This window comes from Stylophora pistillata, chromosome 6 (assembly GCF_964205215.1).
Source record: "Stylophora pistillata chromosome 6, jaStyPist1.2, whole genome shotgun sequence".
NCBI lineage: Eukaryota > Metazoa > Cnidaria > Anthozoa > Scleractinia > Pocilloporidae > Stylophora > Stylophora pistillata.
In genome coordinates, this window is record NC_142524.1 from 13872075 (window position 1) to 13893067 (window position 20993).

The 20993-nt window shown below is 38.0% G+C and overlaps 3 protein-coding genes across 4 annotated transcripts in view; all 3 read left to right on the forward strand.

Annotated features, from left to right (window-relative positions):
- Window positions 1–3786, forward strand: part of LOC111326524 (transmembrane protein 272) — a 6755-nt gene extending 2969 nt beyond the window's left edge. Inside the window, exons 2-4 of the mRNA XM_022930533.2 lie at window positions 1892–1959; window positions 2586–2651; window positions 3055–3786. Of these exons, the coding sequence (XP_022786268.1) occupies window positions 1947–1959; window positions 2586–2651; window positions 3055–3491 (516 nt within the window). The 5' untranslated portion in view covers window positions 1892–1946 and the 3' untranslated portion in view covers window positions 3492–3786. The remainder of the gene's footprint in view (window positions 1–1891; window positions 1960–2585; window positions 2652–3054) is intronic.
- A 740-nt stretch (window positions 3787–4526) lies between these two features.
- Window positions 4527–11667, forward strand: LOC111326521 (transmembrane protein 272). Of its 2 annotated transcripts, none has more exons than XM_022930531.2 (4): window positions 4527–4686; window positions 8993–9097; window positions 9700–9765; window positions 11049–11667. In XM_022930531.2, exons 2-4 carry the CDS (start codon window positions 9055–9057, stop codon window positions 11432–11434), a joined length of 495 nt encoding a protein of 164 aa, XP_022786266.2. In that variant the 5' UTR covers window positions 4527–4686; window positions 8993–9054; the 3' UTR covers window positions 11435–11667. The 2 variants fall into 2 exon arrangements, with proteins under 2 accessions (XP_022786266.2, XP_088619267.1); XM_088763141.1 differs by lacking the exon at window positions 4527–4686 and adding an exon at window positions 7246–7282.
- Window positions 11668–15143: 3476 nt separating this feature from the next.
- On the forward strand, window positions 15144–20644 carry LOC111326485 (uncharacterized). Its single transcript, XM_022930495.2, has 4 exons — window positions 15144–16116; window positions 18876–19030; window positions 19108–19473; window positions 19711–20644. The coding sequence occupies exons 1-4, from the start codon at window positions 15636–15638 to the stop codon at window positions 19897–19899; spliced, it is 1191 nt and encodes a 396-aa protein (XP_022786230.2). The 5' UTR covers window positions 15144–15635; the 3' UTR covers window positions 19900–20644.
- Window positions 20645–20993: the final 349 nt, after the last annotated feature.

Consider the following 20993-nt stretch of genomic DNA (forward strand, 5'->3'; position numbering starts at 1 on the left):
ACGCCGAAGTAAATTCTTTTAACTCCAAATTGTTTTCACTCCTCCACTTCAAATTGCACACAAACAATTATACGGTCAATCATGGTAAATGTGCATCGCCGAATGAGGCCTTCGATCAAGCCATCTTCTCGGAAAAGCGACAGGATACCATCCAGACGTCCGATGGAAAGCTTCATCTTTCGACAAACATGGTCCAGAGGCTGACAGAGGCTGGTTTGTCTCATGTTACACTATAACCTCTGTACGAGAAACTCAAAATTAACGGCCTCAATGTTGTACTGGCATTGGCGCCACCTTCAAAATCAACTTGTCATCTTATATCGAATTCCGCAAGAGAATTCTCTCCGGAATGTTCTTACATTTCCAACTGCCCTAACGGTAAGAAGTCTGAGTCTCAAATGATGACTTTTCAGGAATGTGTAAAATCACGAAACAATGTGAATCCATCTTCAGGATGTACGGTCTTTTCCGCGCTTAGGGCATCCACCGATTAATCGCGCGGACACGGACTCATCCTCGCGAAAATGAGCCCTGGAGTCAGCGGTATCGTTTAAAGCGCGTGATCGGATATAAAAGTGTGAGCTAAAATTGTAAAAACCGGAAATAAAGCTTGTTAAATTGATAAACTAATATCTCGAAAGTTAGTTCGGTGACCTACCCTGATTTTTTGCGTACAAATTATTTTCATCATTACGCATTCCTGAAGAAAATTTTTAAAAAATTTATCGAGTGGAAAATTTTTTACATTTTAAAACAGCATTTTCCTATATAATTCAAGTTCTACTGGTTAGTTTTTTTTATATCACGTATACAGATAGAGAATGTCATGATGTTAAATGAATTTGAAAATAAAAACTAGGTCACATACTTGGTTTTTGAGATATCTTTCAAAAACTGAGTTTTAGAAGGTCTTTTAGCACTACTGTACTGTTGCCATGGCAACAGATGATGCCTGACGAGCCCCCTTAGAAGATTGCCCTAACATAGTGTTAAGGATATGTCAAGTCATTATCCCGATGATAAGTTTGACAGTCCTGATATCTTTTACTGATAGGCACTTGCTGTTAATTGTGTAAAACCCTTTCGAGCCTCCTTAAATGAAGAAATTTTCTGGTCGTCAAGCTGTTTTTTTCGTTCGATTCATCTAACGAACTTGGATCTATATTTGCCAGCCATTCTGACTCTTCGTCGTCGGAATATGATTCAAATTGTCCGCCATTTTTTTTTTTTTGTTTTCTTAACTACAATCCAATTTTACGCTTGCGCGATGCGAGAAAACCTGTTTAACCGGTACTGCAATAGACGAGTACAAATACCGCGTGATATTTGTACTCGTCTATGGCGTTATTTGTACTCGTCTAGGTGTAGTTGGATAATCCAACTACAAAAGAAAAACGAACGAACGAAGAAAAACAGCTTGGCGACCAGAAAATTTCTTCATTTAATGAAGAAAATAGAAACAGCAACACAACAACGCGCCAATTCCATTCCGCTTCGCATACTTCCGTCACGGACTCCCTGTAAATAAATATCCGCGAAATTCGCCCGCACTGAAATAACACGGTTGGCGTGTTGGATAATAAATAACTTATTAGACATTTTGTTGTGTAGTATGGCTGAGTATTTTTACTCGTTATTTGTATTTTGACTCGCCCTACGGGCTCGTCAAAATACGGCACAACTCATAAAAATACTCAGCCATACTACACAACAAAACGTCTAATAAGATATATTTAATCGTCGTTCTTGAAGAAGAGAGGTACATACAAGACCAGAACTTCAAGCGAGAAAGTTCTTAGATTAAAAAGATCCAGTATTATATTTAAGAAATGGGAGAAAAATACCCCGAAAGTGAAATTTAACTTTTGATCATTTTGTTTTATCATGACAGGTAATTTCTAAAATTCAATAATCTATTCTAAAAGGATCAAAAAAGGTGGATACACATGGAAAAAGGATGTAAGTTTTGATACAGATTACAAGCAAGCATTTTCTGAAGCATACAGTTATTTTCTTTCTGAAAAACGAAAACAGAAGTAAAAGAAACAATTAGAGAAAATAACAAAAAGCAAAGACGATATCAAAAACCAAAACGTAAACAACACGAAAACAAACAAAAACAAAACAAGCAAACAAATATACACAGCAAGACAAAGCAAAGACCCAAAGAAAACAGCCAAAAAAGAAGCAAAAAACAGGCAAATAAACCAAACACTCTAATTTGGACTGATGTATCTTAATGAGACATACTTCCTTTCTTGACGATTTTCTTATTATACCTAGTGTACATGACAATTAATCTGATGTCCGCCAGTATACTCTTATCGCTGACATGCATGTGGATCTACATTATCGTCTTTTACAAACAATTCAGGAAACAAGTTTTTTAAAAAATGCTTGACCTCAATGTTACTTTTGATATCAAAGCTCTTGATTTAGCGGCACAACTCGACCTCAGTTTGACGAATTGCCATAGATGCTCCGTACGTAAACAAGAAATGACTAAAGTTAATCAGTCGGACACAAGAGATATCATATTTTTTTGGTCTTATTGTATGCGTCTCACTATTTTCTTGAACATATAGTTGTATCTTGCACGACGATTGTGGGTTTTGCGACATTACCTCTTCACATAGGAATGATCATCATTGGTAAGTTAGCCTAACATAATTTACATAAGTTGCATTAGGCTCTGCGCTGGAGTGAGGGTCCATCGAGAATGAGTCTCTTTTTCCAACTTATCTGTCAATAAGTATTAGATCTATCAGTGTGTCATCTAGGTCTTTAAAATAAGCTTCACACTACATATTTGGAACCGATGAATCTCAGCACTAAGGTTGCTACCAGAGAGGTGTACCATTTTACGATTGATAGTATACCAAAGTGTTACCTTTTCCGTGAGACATGCCGCATGAAAACGAAAGGAGCTCGAAAACCAAACCCCAATTCCCTTTCCTTCATTCCAACCTTGAATCGCCTCAGCGACGGGGGCATATAATATGATAAGGTCTGACAGGATACTTCCTATTTATCCAATGAATTACCTGTTTGCAGGTGTTAAATACAAGGACGAATGCCCCGTAGAAATTATGATCCCGATCTATTTAATCGTGGCTGGAGCTGCTGGTATTTTAAGCAGCTTGTATTCCTGTGGAATGTTGTTTCGAAAAGAAAGTGATGAAGTAAGCTCACTCTGCCTGCTGAAACGGCTGCATACTGTTATGCAATTGCTTCTCCTTGCCTGGTTCGCTTGTGGAAACGTCTGGATTTATAATAGTTATCAACCAAACTATACTGACCCTACGAGTCCCAAGTATTGCCACGAGAAACTTTACCTGTTTGCATTTTGGGCCACTTTTTCCCATTATTTCATTTCTTTTATCGTTATGATCTGCGGTTGTTGCATTTTTGGTATTGGTTGCATATTCTATATTTTCAAGTGGTCAAGAAAAGATTATGATATGCCTCGGATATTTTTGCCAAAAAGCTAATTCCTGAACGCTTCAGGTCAATCGCAGGTGATAATTATTAATTATTTATTAATTATTATAATTATTCTTTACTGGAGTATTTGCAGTGCTTTTATGATAAAATATGACGTAAGTTAACGCTAATTTCAAAACGAGGATGTAAGTGCGTACAAGACTGATGGTGGTCACTAAACTAGTTCAGTATTTGGGTTACTTTGGGTGATCAGCTACTGTATGTATTTTTAATCCATGCATTGTTTGATAAGTTTAATTACTTAACAATGAAAATAAATTTGCTAGTTGTTGGTGTTTTGAAGAGGTCTTATATGGATGACCCTTGGTGAGCTATTATATACCTAGACTTTCATTCAACAGAACGAGTACTGTGATTGGTTGACTCTTAGTCACCTGCCCCTAATCAAATTCAGACGTATCCCGACCGGGAAACCTTTGCACAGTTGTTGCATGCGTGCCGAATTCAAAGATGATGTTTAGGATTCGAGGGCCGGGAAAACAAAACTATCTGTTTTCCTCGGGACCATACACCTATGTGGAAGTTGATTGAAATGCAGCCGTGATGTTGATAAATCCTTCTGTGTCTCTATTTCCCATCACAATGGACATTTTTGGACTCTGTGGATATGTTGTAGGTCAATTTTATCCTTGGTCCAAATTTTATTTTCCTTTGTTTCAAACTCATCATCATATATTAACATGACCGAGAACAAAGGAAAATAAAATTTGAACCAAGTATAAAATTGAACTACAACAGATACATTTCATAAATACAAGTGGGTTAAGCTCAGTTAGCAAGCTCAGTGCAATACTTATTAAAAAAAAAAATGAAAATTTATCCCAATTAGTATGGTATGACACATCAGCTTATAGGACGAGTCTTATATCGGTTGAACCCCGACAAGAATGCGGATGAACGAATAAAAGGAGACAGGCTTTTATTAGTTTGTCAGTAAACTCATGCGCAAACTCATACAGAACCTGTATAATTCCAGTTCCCCTCCCCTTTGTCATCATTCATCTTTAAACGATTGATTGGTTGCGCGGAAAAAGGGGTGGTCATGATTGTCAGCTGTCGTTTCACTGGACATGCAGATTATAAAGTTTAAGTAACGCTCAGTCATATCATTTGAACCGCATTGCTCGGAAACATCGTCGATATAGAACTTTGACAACGAAATTCAAGTGGTATCACAAACAGGTAAGAAAGTTAAGACTCGTATATTCGAACAGCAGTTAGCATGGTTAATCTAAGTGTACTTACAAAAAAATCGCACTGACTTATACAAAAAAAAAACGCGCACAGAACTGAAAATAAGATAATTCTTGGATATACAGGAACGATAACTTTTTTTGATTCAAACAATGAAATGCACGGTTATTAACTGTACTTAAAAGTACCAGTTACTCAACAGCAGTTTACATATTCTTAGAAATCCAACTATAGTCACAGATACTGTGAATCATGTTGCTAGCAACTTCTCGTTCTGTTGATACCTATCAAAAGCTGATGTGCGCTCATAGAAATTTTAACTAAACAGCTACTTTATTAAGGAGTTTGTTCATAGTCCGAACAAAATTGAATGCTTTTCAAGAATCGCTATTGTGTGGAAAGAAGGAAAGAGGGAAAAACATTAAAATACCATCACTTTTTGGTTCTTGTCATAAATTAATAGACTTGAATCATAACTCAGTTTATATTGAGATACAATGCAATATATGAAGTTCATATATTGTGTACTGCGGTATTAGATATATATGATGCACGATCCTCGCAGTAGATAGCGCTATTTAAGCAATAGCGAAAATCAGACCTGAAAAAAATCAGGCCTGTACGGGATTCGAACCACTGACCTCTGCGATACTAGTGCAGCGCTCTACCAATTGAACTAACAAGCCAACTGGGAGCAGGCCGTTAAGTTGATTCGTAATAAACCCGTGAAAGTGATAAATGAGATACAATGCAATATATGAAGTTCATATATTGTGTACTGCGGTATTAGATATATATGATGCACGATCCTCGCAGTAGATAGCGCTATTTAAGCAATAAATCTGATTTTCGCTATTGCTTAAATAGCGCTATCTACTGCGAGGATCGTGCATCATATATATCTAATACCGCAGTACACAATATATGAACTTCATATATTGCATTGTATCTCATTTATCACTTTCACGGGTTTATTACGAATCAACTTAACGGCCTGCTCCCAGTTGGCTTGTTAGCTCAATTGGTAGAGCGCTGCACTAGTATCGCAGAGGTCAGTGGTTCGAATCCCGTACAGGCCTGATTTTTTTTTTTTTTTTTTTCAGGTCTGACTTTCGCTATTGCTTAAATAGCGCTATCTACTGCGAGGATCGTGCATCATATATATCAGTTTATATTATTGATATTGCACTCTGTCGCAGGGAGAATTGTAGCAAGTCATTAAGTAAAGTTGACCATTCAACTTAAATATAAATGCATTGTTTGTGGAAGTAAAACCACTACTACTTCCATTTATGTCATTGATATTGCACTCTGTCGCAGGCAGAATGGTATCGAGCCATTAAGCAAATTTGACCACTCAACTCAAATATAATGCATTGTTTGTGGAAGTAAAACCACCGCTACTTCCCTTTATATCACTGAAAAATAAAATAACATTACTTTTAATTTCGTGTAATCAATTCATAGATTTGAATCATAACTCAGCAGTCTTCAAACTCAAAACTCACTGGAATTTTTACTGACTTTCGGTCATTTCCAACTCCTCCTGAAAATATTTCGGTATTTTATCCAGCTCCCCTCGAAAGTTGTTCAATTTTTTTAACACAAGGTACACCCTTGTATATTAGAAGCATACCGTAACTTTGACCTTCATTAAAATCACTTGTCATGCATGTCGCCATGGCTACTACTTCTTGCAATGTCATCGCTGAAAGTGAGCACGGTCTGACACGTATGTAGCCACCTGCTTTATCTCTTCCGTTAGTAAAGAATTCATGTAAGAGGAAATCTTTCATCACTAGTTGGTTGCGTGAATGATCATTTTTCGAAAATACACATAGCTGATTGCGCACACCAACTGAACCGTTTGAAAAATATCTCAGGCGGGAAATTACAAGGAAACGTGACCTAACGTTTACATATATTGGATCATCAGTTGCAAAAACAAGTGCTGCCATCATGGCAGTGTGCTTAAATTGTAAGATCATGATTCGTATTTTTATAGAAAGATCTAACTAAAAGGCCAGGCACACTGAGTAGATAGTACACGAAACAGCACACATGGATTAACTCCATGGTAACGCTGATGTGTTGGTAGCAAATTCTGTTACTCAAATTAAATCGTAATGCAATGATTGTGGCAAGTAAAATCACTGCTCCTTTCGTTTATGTCACTGATATTGTACAGTGTTGCAGGGAGAATTGTCACGAACCATCAAGCAAGGTTGACCACGCAACTTAATTAAAATGTATTTTTCGTGGAAGGTAAAATCACTGCTCCTTCCATTTGATTGATTAATAAAAATATTGGACTCGGTCGCAGGAACATTTGTACCGAGTCATTAATTCATCCGTGCGTGTCTGAACTACAATTTCCGTATACTTATTCAGTTTTTAGCGCCACAGCTCAAGGGCTCTATAATAATTCCGAGAACCCTCTAAAATTTGCCTCCCAACCTAACATAGCTTAGAAGCTCAGTTGGTAGTAGTGCTCAACTAGCATCCAGGAGGCACGGATTCAAATCCTGGATTCTTTTTTTTTTTCAGGCTTTCTTCTGCGATTGCTAAAATTGCAGTTAACCTGGTAAGATCGTTGCTTTATTTGATGGGGATTTAGGACAAGTTCTTTCCTGAAAGGAACTTGGTAAAGTAAAGTGCTATGTTGTAATGATAAGGCAGCTAGATTATTCAAGTAAACATTTTAGGATCGTGGGGTCCACGCAGTGTTTGAATATTTACTCAAGAGGTCAGTCAAGGGAAGGTTGATAATACTCTCTGCTCACTTCTGTTTTTAAGTCCTCCCTAAGATACTCAGTCAATTTTTTCCTCGCTCTGGGTGAGAGCCCACGGAAATTAAAGGGTTTGGGGGAGGGGAGGGTACATTTCTTTTAACAAAGTAGGTCACAAGTTATGGCCAACGCCTTGTCTCCTTCTTGGGTTGATTAGGGACTTTAAGCAAACCACGACGGCGACGGCAACGAGAACGTAGAAAAACAACAGATCTACTTGGCTGAACAATAGCCCAGCACATGCGTCTTAAAACTTTGTACATTTCTTAGCCGTCCTTTGCAAAACAAAGACGTGAAATTACCAAAATTTGCGTCGTCTGCGAAGCGAAACCACGGCGGCAAATTATTTACAATTGGAACTCAGCGCTACTTTTATGCGTTATGTTGAGTTTGAGGTCTGGCGCCCTACGAGACGGTAAACACATGCAGCCATATTCGAAATTCTAACCAAAAGTAGAAACTAATTTTTTAATCGACGTCTTCCGTGGCGTTGCAGTCCTGACTGCTTAAAGTCCCTAATGAACAGTTCAAGTGTCACTGGTCAGAAAAGAGTATTTCTTTAGGAACGTGTTTTAAATCTTTAAGAGTTTCCAGCCAATCTTTATAAGGTATCAGTCAATAAGGACCTCATTACTCAAACCGCCCTGATTTGAGCAAGTTCTCTAATATGCGAAGGCGGGAGACTTTTAAGTCTTAAAAAGGTTTCGACTTTGCATCTCTCGCAAGTAGTCTCACAAGAATTCACAGTTTCATCGAGGTTTTCACTTGTTAACACGTACGAATTGAAAAGAAACGTAGAAGTTTAATAGGACTGGATAACGGCCAAGTTATTTCTTCTCGCGATTATTTTTCTTATTTTTCTGATTTAGTCATCCACTTATTTAATATTTTCTTGTTTGGTAAAATGCGACCATCTTGAACCGACAAAGGTAGTCACCATTTAAAACTGTTAATTTTTTGTAATACATCCGAAATAAACTGCTTCATACGTGTACACGAACCATGGGTATGAAAATCGTTACGCGTAAATTTCGTTACAGATTTGAATGAAAACTGAATGTCTTAACATGACAACAAGCTATTCATAGAGCGCACTGGAAAATAAAATTTTATAAATTATTTCGTTTTCTATGATTAAGGATGTGCAACTTAAAGAAATAAAAAACAAATGCAGAAAACACTATCAATGAACAAAAAAAGTTGTCTTTATGAAGTGGATTAGCGTTGGTAAAGGAAAACCAGAAAAAGAATACTACCGTCAAAATCTTTTTTTATTTCTATTTCTCCTAAAAATAGCCCACGAGTAAGTTTGAAAATCGCTGAGAGAGCCATAATGAATCGAAATAGGTTCTGTGTCAATGTGTCACTAGCCTTTATATTTGCAGAGTACACATCTGAACATGAGTATTGCAACAGTCAAACAATCAAGATGGTCACTTAAATTTTCTACAGTGGTGAAAACATATTCAACAATCCTGCACAACTTGAACTTTATTTCCACACAGGACAGAGGATAACCGAATCATTTGAGAAAGAACAAGAAGAGAAGATATCAGCATTTCAAAAAATGGAAGCTATTGCAGCAGGTTTTTGGGCTTTTCTCGTCTCTTGTAAGTTTTGCAATTTAATGTATATCATAACATTTATAATCTTTTCGTATCATATTAAATTCGACTTCGCTAATTGTACAAGTTTGATCGATCGTGTACTGTTGATCGAGCTGCGTGCAAGCGACTTATAATAGAGCGAAAGTTTAGCGATTGTGGCAAGATTTTGCGATAACCCAAAAATTCTTTCAAAAAAAGAAATCGTACAACCCTTTAAAACAAAGACTTTTTTGGAGACTGGTATGGGGGTAGTGCCGTGAAAAGAGTCACCATGCTTTGACAAATGACTCACTCATTTAAAATAAATCTTTTGAACCTCCGACTTCCCGGAACATAGAAAATCTATCATGGCCGCCAAAAAATTCGAGAACCCGTAGTTCAGAGCACTCGTAGTTCGAAGAACCCGGCGAAGGAATACTCTCACAATAAAGACAGGAACCCCCCAAAAATTAATTCTACTGATATTTGAACAAGGTCAACTTTTCTACTGGGAAATTATTGTTTGAACTCCTCAATGAATCGTATCTGTAACCGCAGTTCAAAATATATGAACTTCATATATTCACCGTATCTCCTCAATTAATGTTGTATTTTTATTCTTCTAGTGCTGACTGCCATGGCTTTTGTGTCTTTGGTATCCATCCCTCTCCAGATAGCGATGATAGTTATTGGTGAGTTCACACTGAATATGATTTACGATGACATTTTTTAGCTGCTCTCCTTTGAAACTAAACTTTTATAAATTTTAGGAGAGTCGTTTATTAGATTTCGTAATATCAAACTGCTATGACTCTCTTCTGAGAGACTCATCATATGCATTTGTTGGTAATTTTTTTAAACAATCCTCGAAAACTCCTGGGGCAAAGATCAACTCATTCAAATAACCATTGCAGCGTGACAGTGTTGTATAAGATTAGCGTGACAAACGATCATGATTCACCAAATATGGAGATATCGATAAGCCAAAAATAGCTTCCGGTTCGACGAAAATAAATAACAAGGGATGGAAGAGAAAATGCTTGTGGAGATATTTCTCTCTCCTTTCCTCGTTTTTCTTTTTTTTCTTTTTGGATGCTGTTGCTGTTGCATAGTTAAAATCTAGTCTGGTAACGAGGAGGAGCTTAAACGAAAAAAAATGTCTGTACATCGGCCTGGTGCGCCACCTAAGTGTGGGCTCCTCAATCACATTGAACTAATTTTCAAGTTAGAGCCCATCTAAAGATGCGCTACAAAGTTCATCTTTTGTTTGACATTCTCAAAATCTATAGATTATAGGACAAGACTCCAATCGTTGAAAATTCTATCCATCACGTATTGGCCCGAATTTATGGACGTGATATTCTTCTACAATGCTACGCAGAGCCTTGTCTCTTTGAATGGTTTTGTACTACCTGTAAAGCGTGTTGCAAGAGCCACGCGCTACACTAACACTGTCATCAAATTTGTTCCTAAAAAATGCAAAGCTACCACTTATCGAAAGTCTTTTTTCATCAGAACTTGTCGGATTTGGTACACCCTAGCCAGTATCATTAACACTGAAATCCAAACTCAAAACTCATTTAGACCGTAATGTTTCACTACTATTTGGCCAGTTTACTTATCTTTTACGATCCGAATAATCCTTAAACCTATTAAGTCTAATTGTTTAAAATGTGGCACTGTCCGTCCACTAAATTCTGAGATTACTTGCTGCATGTAGATTGATAGTTTCTTTCCTCCTCTTTTCCCGTCTTATTTTTTACTATTTTCTGAGCCCGTTATAATTGGCTACGCTGTTGCAGTGTCCCTGCCATTTTCTGTTGCTTTTGACATTTTTTTATCTATTTATTTCGATTGTTATTGTTTGGGGAAGTTAATAAATAAATAAATGTCGGGGTAAGATGACAAACAACATTTTAATCGTTATTTTTCTAAGTTTTTTCTTATAATTACTTTTCACTTTTCATATTTTTAGGAGCAAAATACAAAGACGATTGCCCAGTTGAAGAAATGATCCCTATTTACCTCATAGTAGCGGGAGCTGCTAGCCTATTCGCCAATTGTTGTACCTGCGGTGTGAAATACAACCAGCAAGAGAATGATGGGCAGACTGTAAACCCACTGCAGGCTTTGGTGCAATTTTTTCTTTTCGCTTGGTTCATTTGTGGGAATGTATGGATTTACACAAACTATGAGCCGAATTACACGGACCCATCAAGTCTGGGCTACTGCCATAAGACACTTTATCTATTTGCATTCTGGGCCACAAATTCTGCCTACATTCTTCACGGATTCGTATTAGTCTGTTTCTGTTGCCTTGGGACTTGCACGGCCGCTGCAGGCGTCGCTCAAGTAGTATAGATGTGTAAAGATCTGAAAGGAGATTACTTTCATGCCGATGCTAATAATAAACAAAAAACGATGAACACGAAATATTCAGTTTTCGTTGTTAAAATGAAGGATTGAAAGGAAAGAATGATTTGCCTCACTGAGTCAAATAAGTTGCGACACTGTGATGGGTAATTAGTATAGAATTTATTTATTCTAAGGCAATTGTTGCTTGCTTTGAGGTCATTAAATTTTCACCCTATTCACACCAGCAAAACGTGATAAATTAAACCAGAGTTGACTAAATCAGAAAAAGAGAACCGAAAACTCAATATTTACCTCAATTGGCAGTAATGTCGCTATCTGATTGGCCAATTTGCTGTTGTCGATTAGAGTACAGACAATGCTGCTCACGTCAACGTGTCAAATATTAAAAAATTGTTTTATTTTTGACGCAGATACCGCGGTAAAAAACAAATTCATGGTGGTTTAGCGTGGTCCGGGCTTATCGAAAACGATATTTGTCATCACAGCCGTCATAGTTTGTAAATTTGTTGTGGACTTGTTGCACACCACTTTAATCACGCGAAATAACTAACACAACAAACAGTAACGTTCTTCTCGACTGTCGTTTTCACCGCCTTGTTTTTCCCGTACGATCCTTTCCTTTTTTTTTAATCCCATAATAATCACCTGGGCTAGTCCCAGTTACTCTCGTCCTGCTTGCTACAGACTCACTCGAATGCGTCTCGTGAGTCCACATCATTTTGATCACTGTGATGACAAATATCGTTGTCGCTAAGAGTACAGACCACGCTAAACTACCGTCAAATTTTTTAATTTCTTTGGGTTTCAAGTGGTCACCAACTTTTAATTTCAATGTGCATTAATAATTTCCTTGGGTTTCAAGTAGTCACCAACTTGTAATTTCAATGTGCTTAATTTGAAGTCGATAAACATCGGTTTAAACAGCATCAATGGAGAAAAATAATTTTAAACTAGTTTTAAAAAACAGCTTTAAAACGTGTTTCAACTTTGGCGAGTGTGGATGGGATGTAAGACGACTCGAAACGAATAGGAAATCACTTTTGTGCGAAAACTGAGCAGTTCATCGAAAAAAGGGGTGTTGACAAGAATTTTTAAAAGTCTCCAAAAAAGTTTTCTCAAAAGTCTCCTAAAGAGATACCATTTTGCATGACGTATGAAAACCTTGGTAGAGAACGTAGTAAGCATGGCTCAGTTTTCCTCGCCATTTGGGAATTACATCAGAGTGACCATTGACGGTAATCGTTTAATTTCTCTCCTTCTGGTTTTCTCAGTGATTATATTTTATTGGACCATCAAATCACATCGAAAACAGAGGGGGAGAAACCCCTTGCAAAAAGTTTCAGAGGGGTAGATTTTATGGCCGTAACTTGAAAAGGAACTGTTGACCAGTGAAATTTATGTAATTAAGTTGCCTCATAGTTGTCCTGTATGGTTCACGAAACCGTGACAAAAGTGGGCATTTTTACAAATGTCCTGGTGGTTATGAACATAGCACTACAACTTCCTTTGTTATACCTAATCATCAGCATCAGTGCCATTTTTTGTTTTCACTGGTTCGGAAGTGTACGTAAATAGATTTCATAAGTCGGTTCTGTGAATCACCTCATTTCTGTCTAAATCAGGTACCATTTGGACGGTTTAACTTGAGTTGCACCTCCAGTCATAACTCAAAGAACTCGCAATGCAAGGAACGTTGCAAGGGCGAGAAATACCTTCCGCTGACCACACGTGCTAAGGCTCGTCAACCTCGCTATAGCCTACCTTTAAGCGCAAGGCCTTTCTGGTAATATGTCATTAGAACTGGGGAACGGAAAATAAACGAGTGGCAATCCCTAGTTTCCCATTTAGCGCTTTCACTTATCACAAAATATTTGAAGTACCGAACCATACTACGGACATACATTTTATCTTCACATAAGGCAAGAAAGCAAAATCTTTGACTGTGGCGGCTGAATAAGACAACAATAAAGGTGGCAAACAAAACATTAAATACCTTTTTCGAACTTTTGATCTTCCTTTGTCGCTTGGTCACTATTAACCACCTCAAGCACAATTCCGTCACTGCACTTTGTTCAATTATCAATTTAAGGGTTCTTGACAAGTTGGTGTAAGCTTCAATGAACCAAAATAATCTTTTCATCTTTGTAGGCCGACATCAAGGAGGGGGGGAGGGAGGGGAGAAGTGTGTTAAGCAAAATGACTAAAATAAAAATTAAAAAAGGAAAAAGGAAATATAATAAGTGGGGAAGGGGGGGGGTATGTAATCCGTGTACTACAATCATAATATGCAGAAGCTGGTAGTCTGTAGCCTTCAAAACAGTGTACAAAATTAGCCTCTAAGAGGAAAGAAAATAGAAGCTAAGCGTCCAGCAGAAAAAAAAAGCTTGAAAGCAATAACAACAAAATCTCAAAAAACGAAACGGTAACGGATGTACATATCCATATGCAAGGTAAACAACAATAATATTTACACACCAGGACACACCGCGCGGGTAGGTTGGAGACCACCACGGCGATTCTAGTGTCACAAGATACTTCTCTATTCTATTAAAAATTCCAAAAGTATCGTGCACTAGTGCTAACCTTTTCAAAACCCTCGTTACATGCAAACTAGCTCAAGTCCTCAAAATCCTATCTCGACAAAAGTATACGAAAAAAAAAGTGAAAGCTCACATACAAACACACCTAACGGTTGGTCATGTTGTAATGGGAACCCACTGTTTCCTGTCGGCATTTGCGGCTGTTTGTTTTGTTTTTTTTTTTTAATTACTTGCCGCCCCTTATAGTACAAAGTTAATACAGGTGATGTTTAGAAACTTGATAGGGGTCGGTAACGGAGACTTAATTTTGCATTCAGACAAGTAATGTTTCAAAACAAAACGAGGTACTTGCTTCCGACCACAAAAGGTTTTATGTCATGTTTTTTTTTAAATTTACTATCTGGTTGTCATCCCTAAAACACTTTAAACTTTCTCTCGAACGTTCGTCCTTGCCATGGCAATTGACTTAAACTCAAGCCGATATTTAAAGGCTTTAGAAAAGATATATTGCTCATTTAAATTTTGTTGACACACCATGGGATTCTCAACAAACTTTACTGACAAGAGGAAGGCAGCTTATTAGACCCGTCTAATGAGCCCAGTTCAGGAATTTTACTTCATTAAAACCAGATATCGTCTGTTATCATTACTCTCTATCTGGATGACAACGAATTGATGTAATTATAATCAGAAATAGACCTTGAAACTTCTGGAATACCCGTTTAAATTTGGAAATAAACGCACTCTGACGGAAATTGTTTCAAAAGTTTCGAACACGTTCCATTAAAGTTGAGTTTTTGAATCTTAACAATAAAAATATTTTGTGCAATATGCACGAAAGAGTTTCCGAAATGTACATTTTCCATGAGAAGAAAATAGAGTCCACGAGGACGGGGGAGGTGCTCCGTAAAACTGGAAAGTAGATAAAGAGTCTGAAGGGACTGAGGCAGAGCACTAACAAAAACAAAAGATTGAGAAAAGAGAGAAACAGGTTGAAAAAGTCGATAAATAAATTACTTGTGATTACTCACCAAACATGGTATGATCGTGTGATCCACAGAGGGTTTGTTTACACGTGCCTCGGCAAGAAGGTTACATGCGGCACACACGTGATCACGTCTGGATTATGACTAACGTTTCAAAGCGATATTTTCTTGTCTACCGTATTTATTCATCACGCTATCATGGCTCTCTTAATCGCCTGATCGTTATTGGATTCCGCAATTTATCTGCGTGTTGAACGAGTCCATTTATTTCAATGAGAACATTCCCCAACGAAAACGTAAGCGACAATACCAGTACATTTACTATCACTGTGACTGTGATTTCATTACAATATCAAGGACAAAAAACCTCAGTCAAGGACAACAAAATTGTTTGAAGCTGCGACTTGAGAAATGACCGCATTAACATCCCGGTTTTTTTAAACCCTCTGAGTTTGCGTCTGTGTGTCTTCAGTTTGCACAAGGAAACCAATATTGTGTCAAAGGTCCTAAGATCAAGCAAATTCGGAATACATACACCAAACTCCGGACGTTAGCGTGGGTTTTAGGTACCACATTTAGTGCGTAGGCGCTTCTCTTCCATGCGAGGGAAGGACAACAGTACACTGATCGAAGATAGTTCTTTTCATTTACTTGCACAAAATGCAACAACCGAAGGGAGTGCAGGAACAGCCAAGGTACGAAATGATCCACTTCCGTGGAAATCGGCCCTCTTCCGGAAATGGTGGAAGTAAAACAACTGGACAGACCAACACCATGAAACAAAAGTCTCTAAAACCTGAAGAAGGAGAGGTCGACATTGAGAAAACTAACGAGCTTCCTCCTTTAGACCTGGATCGTAATGAGGGAGTTTATGAAGTCATTGCGAACAACGCTGAGGGACCCACGGTTGACATGAAGACAAAGTCTGGTGAGGACCACCGAGATGCAATCTACGACGCACTGAACATTGTCGCTCAAACAACAGGACAACAAATGAATTCATGCCGTCGCATGATGTGTTTCACGACTGCACTGCTGTTGATTATTCTCCTCACGGCTGCAGCTGGCCTGACTTTGACTTTGATGATGCTTATTTCAGGGAACACCTTAAGTTGGAATCAAACGCCTACTTTGCCACCAGGTAAGTGCCATTTCCTCTGTTATTGCAAACTGTTTAGTAGCATTAATTTTGTTCTGCCAAACGAAATTTAGCTTCACTTTCGTGTGCGTAGAAATTAATCGAATTAGAATTCCCTAGAGCAAGACCGGAATATGTAAAAGCTTTCAGCAGGAAGGATCACTGAGATGAAAGGTCAAGTGTACATGCAAAGTATTTGAAAAAAAAATCATCATGCGAGACACGAAGACATGATTCCCTGAATTTCAATCACCAGCCTTGCAGTAAATCATTCGCAGATGTAATCCGGCCGGCGAATTGCTAACTGAAGTTTATACATTTCTTCATTTTTTTCACCCTCTTTCAAGTTCATATGCTGACCGTAGAAATAGAAAATAAAGCAAAAAACAAAAAAATAATAATAAAAAAAAAAAACCTGGAGGGAGCTGATAAAGGCAGGAAACAGGAAATACTATTTTATCTACACTCGAAGAAGGATCCTCTTCCAAATTTGACGTCGACCTTCTAACATGAGTGTTCTTCCCAACACCAGTCGTTTGTGGCACCTCCCGCTTTAAATTCTATGTATGATACATCTACAAGTAATGTACAGACGTAGCTCCGATCTAAAATGACTTTTTTCTACGAGAGTCAAATGGATAACCCTAACTAATCCAATGGTTGAAATTTGATCTATTCATCAACAGCATAGAGACATCTCAAAGCCATCCTTTTTTTCTTATAGTAATAACACAGAGAAACAATTTGCTCCCACAAAATTAATGCACTGTATTATACAGAACAGAGCCGATAATATTCACGTAATTCCACTAAACGTATTTACTCAACCTCTGATAAAGCTTCCACTTTCAATAAGCAGCGCCCACCCTGTTGGTAGGAAAAGTTAATAAGTACCCAGTCTTAAATAACTTTCGCAGTCCCCTCGTTCTTCTAAAAAATACAAGAATTTACCAATCAGTTGTGTTCCGTGCTTTTTACAGCATAACTGTAAGCTTTCCCTGCCTCTTTATCCAGGTTTTACTCATCGTTCACTCGTCGGATCTTGTTTGAAGAAGCAGTTACGTGCTTTTTGTCAGTTTTGCTTGCTAGAACCGAACTTTTCTGGCAGTTTTGATCATCAGTAAACCGTCAACTTAAAATGAAAACTATAATGAGATGATTTATGTTTATGATAATGAATTACCCCTCACGAAAAAATGAACTTGTTAGCTACATCCGAATTTGCACCTGTAAAAGGAAAATTTTAAGACGGTGTTGCTTGGAAAGTCCTATGGAAGGGAATTGGCAACTCTGAGAAAACACCACGCACTTGGAAGAAAAAGAAAATCTCCAGGATAAGTACTCATGAAATCGACAGGACTGACTCAAACATTCACGGATGTCAAAGAATAAGCAAGGTCCAATTTACTATGCCGGCTCAATTCTTTAGTTCGCACACTGAACAACCCTGTGCTCAGCGATGAAACCGTTTGTAAATTGGAAGCTGCAAGGATTTCGAAGTTCTCTCAACAAATAGAAGGTAAATCATTTTAGGGCAGATTTGAAATACAATTTTAAGCTAGAGTTCCAATTTAGAACATGATCATGAGAAACATGTCTAATGATACGCCTTCAGACATTTACACACTTAATATAACAAAATAATAATAATCATGATAATTATCTTAATAATAATAACAATAGAAGTACTTTAGTCAAAAGATGCAAGGTTCAATCCTCCATCTGATGAATAATCGTCCTCCAACACGATTTAGAAGATAAATCTTAAAAGGGTGACAGGTTCATTCCAAGTTAAATCATTAGTACAAAAGCTCATTAGGCTGATTCCCTGATTGCACTGCGCTTAAAGTAATTCGCATAAAAATCACGTAATCAGGTGAATAAGCGCGCTCCCAACAGAGAACACGGCATTGTTTTTCAATTAATGGACCAGGTAAAGAGGTACCATGGTCTTTAGCTCTTGAACGAGTAAGGTCACCTATATTTTTTCATGCCTGATTTTGGTGCAAAAATGTTTCCATTTGGAATGGAGAAATTTAAAAAAACAGTCTTCGAAGTGGAAACAAAAAGATATAGTTTAAAGTGTGCATAACGCCCGTCACTCGAGAATGTAAAATACGACCTTGAACTGAAAGCAACGTCCTGAGAAACGTTGTGAGTCAATGTCGATTAAAATTAAGTGATTTTCCATCAAATTATATATCAAATTGTGCCCCACGCTCGAGACTCTTTACCTACCAAGTTTTATTCAACTGTTACCTCCCGGTTCTTTAAAAACCCTTGCTTCCAGCCACCGCAAAATGTACCGCGAACCGATGAAATGATGCGCGTGATAATTGCCAGTACAAGCATATCTCAAACAAGCACGGTGACCTATCTTTTTACTGTAATTTACGAAACAGACATCGGTAGGGAAAATTTAAGGAAAGTTTAAAAAAGAGTTGTTCGATAACTTTTTCTTCTGAGGAATCACCTTAAACATGACTATGGTGAAGATGACTGCTACTGTTCACAACAGAGTTAATCAGAACTACTGATTCGACATTGACAAGTTTTGAAGACAAAACCAACAATAATCAATCACTCTTCGCATACTTTTCCAGAGGTCATCAAAGACTGAAATCTAATAGATTTAAAATATTCCGGATTCATCTTGCATCTGAATTGATTGTCGTGAAAAGTATATTTCGCCAATCTTCTCCTAGATTAAGGAATTAGTACAAGTTGTTGTGTTTGTAACAAAATACTGCTCCTATTTTCAGAGGCTGTTGGAAGTGGAAGGGACGGCGGTGGCAAAGAAATGGAAGTCAAGATTTCAAAACTGGAGGAAGCCTTAAATCTTACTCGCTCTCAGGTTCAAAAGCTCATGATCGAGTTACAGACACAAAAGAAAGCGATGGAGAACCTAACAGTACAGGTGAACACATTTCTGTAACCAATGCCTTACATGGACATAACTGAAACTTGACAATTTATCCTTTTTTCTTTCCTCAGGAGCAATGCTGCAGCCGCTGCATTGGACCACCAGGTCCTCCAGGCTCACGCGGCAGAATTGGACCTCCTGGCTCTCGAGGGTTCCCGGGATCCATTGGCCCTAAGGGTCCCATTGGTACTACAGGACCAACGGGTCCTCGGGGTCACAACGGTTCTCAAGGCTTACCAGGGCCCCGTGGGATTCCAGGAGAAATGGGCCCGCGCGGACTTAATGCATCACAAGGATTAGCTGGCCCGCCAGGACCACCTGGAAAGAACGCAGCTTGGAATGTAAGCCTTTGTCAGTACAAGAACAAGAAGGAAGTCACACAGACAGCCGGGAAATCCGCTGATTCAAAAGTCATTCTGCGAGAAGATGAACACCCGGTAGGTTCACGGCACCTTCTACTTACCATCTACTCGTGAAATCGAGGTGATTAGTGCTACAATGATAGTGAATCAAAAGAATAATTGTTTTAGTGTGTATGCAGGAAGTGATGTCATTACTTTTTTTAAATGGACACCAGTTAATATATCTTTGTGAATACTTGTAGGGTGATTAGCATTAGTACAAAGCTAATTCAGGTGTCCTTGCTGACGAAAAGTAACGTTATTTGTTCTAAGGGAATGAAGATTATGGCGGCTACCTGTTCAACGATCAATGCTGAAGAGTACGTCTTTGGTGATGCAAAAACTGACCCCACAACAGGAACTATCGTGTACAGATGTCACTGTAAGGGAAAATCAACTCTGTTTTTAGGTGCGGATATGAAGTGTGTTATTCACTACTGGATCTGTCCAATCGGAAATTAAATAATGTAGAAGACTAGTGATCATCTGATCGGAAAAAAAGCTTCAAAGAAAACCATTTTATGTTAGTCTATGTAATAGTGTATTTCCTGTTAGCTCTGTAATCCATTGATTCAATGTGATTGTGATACAGCCTCGTTCTGAGGTCTCTCTACTTCACCACGGGAGGTGACGAGGGGTGAGGATGGGGGCGAGAAGTAGAAAAATGAGGAATGTAGGAACATATCTGCACAGAAACGACGACCGACTCAAAGTCATGAAGACTTTAAATTTTTTAAGAAATTTCACGTTGTTCCGACAAAGTAAGCTAAAAGGAAACAGGGGGGAGCGGGAACTGGGGGGATTGGTGGATAGATAATTGAATGGATGGATGACCAGATTGATCAATCTATATGTAACACTTCGACCATTAAAGCAATTAAGGCAATCATTTTTATGACAAAGGGCTTTCGTTACCTTGCACATAAAAACTATAAATCAATAATGGTTTCCTAATTAATGGTTATCAATCTTTGGTCGATTAAAATATTAAAGGAAAAAAGTCATAGCAAGACAACATTGTCTATGACAAGAAAACGAAATTCACTAGGACCAATAGTAGTTTGTCTTTTCGCTAAACCTACCACTAATCTCAAACACAGACCTCTGGCCACTAGCATTATTGCTATTTTTTTCGTTATTTCGCTGTGGTGCATTCTTAGGTGTATTACCTGTCACCATGAAACAATAAACCTTCTTTTTATTTCTACGATGTGTCAGTTGGTCTTTTTCCATAGTGAATATGCTATTTAGTAAATAAAACCCTTGGGGGGCTTCTATGTCAGCGTGCAATGTCCGCGTCTGAGACATTGCCCGAGAGATGAATTCATTTCATACTTCCCATGTCTCTGATTGGACAAACGCTGTATTTCCACAGTTGTTCGCTCCAATCTTTGAAATGTTCGGTCAGTAAGAAAAATAAACTTATTATGTTTGAAGTAAAAACGTTATACAATGGAATATGCTTGAACGATTAGTATTCACTCGTTGCGATGCAAAAAAAAAAAAAACCCTCACTCGTTGGTTTTTTTCGCTTTTTTTTTTATGCATCGCAACTC

Bases quoted from the DNA above. Each gene is read 5' to 3' on its own strand.
- LOC111326521 (XM_022930531.2), top strand. From the start codon at position 9,055: ATGGAAGCTATTGCAGCAGGTTTTTGGGCTTTTCTCGTCTCTT. The intron at 9,098-9,699 runs GTAAGTTTTGCA...TTATTCTTCTAG, and splicing joins TTGGGCTTTTCTCGTCTCTT to TGCTGACTGCCATGGCTTTT. The intron at 9,766-11,048 runs GTGAGTTCACAC...TCATATTTTTAG, and splicing joins GATAGCGATGATAGTTATTG to GAGCAAAATACAAAGACGAT.
- LOC111326485 (XM_022930495.2), top strand. From the start codon at position 15,636: ATGCAACAACCGAAGGGAGTGCAGGAACAGCCAAGGTACGAAATGATC. The intron at 16,117-18,875 runs GTAAGTGCCATT...TCCTATTTTCAG, and splicing joins AACGCCTACTTTGCCACCAG to AGGCTGTTGGAAGTGGAAGG. The intron at 19,031-19,107 runs GTGAACACATTT...TTCTTTCCTCAG, and splicing joins TGGAGAACCTAACAGTACAG to GAGCAATGCTGCAGCCGCTG.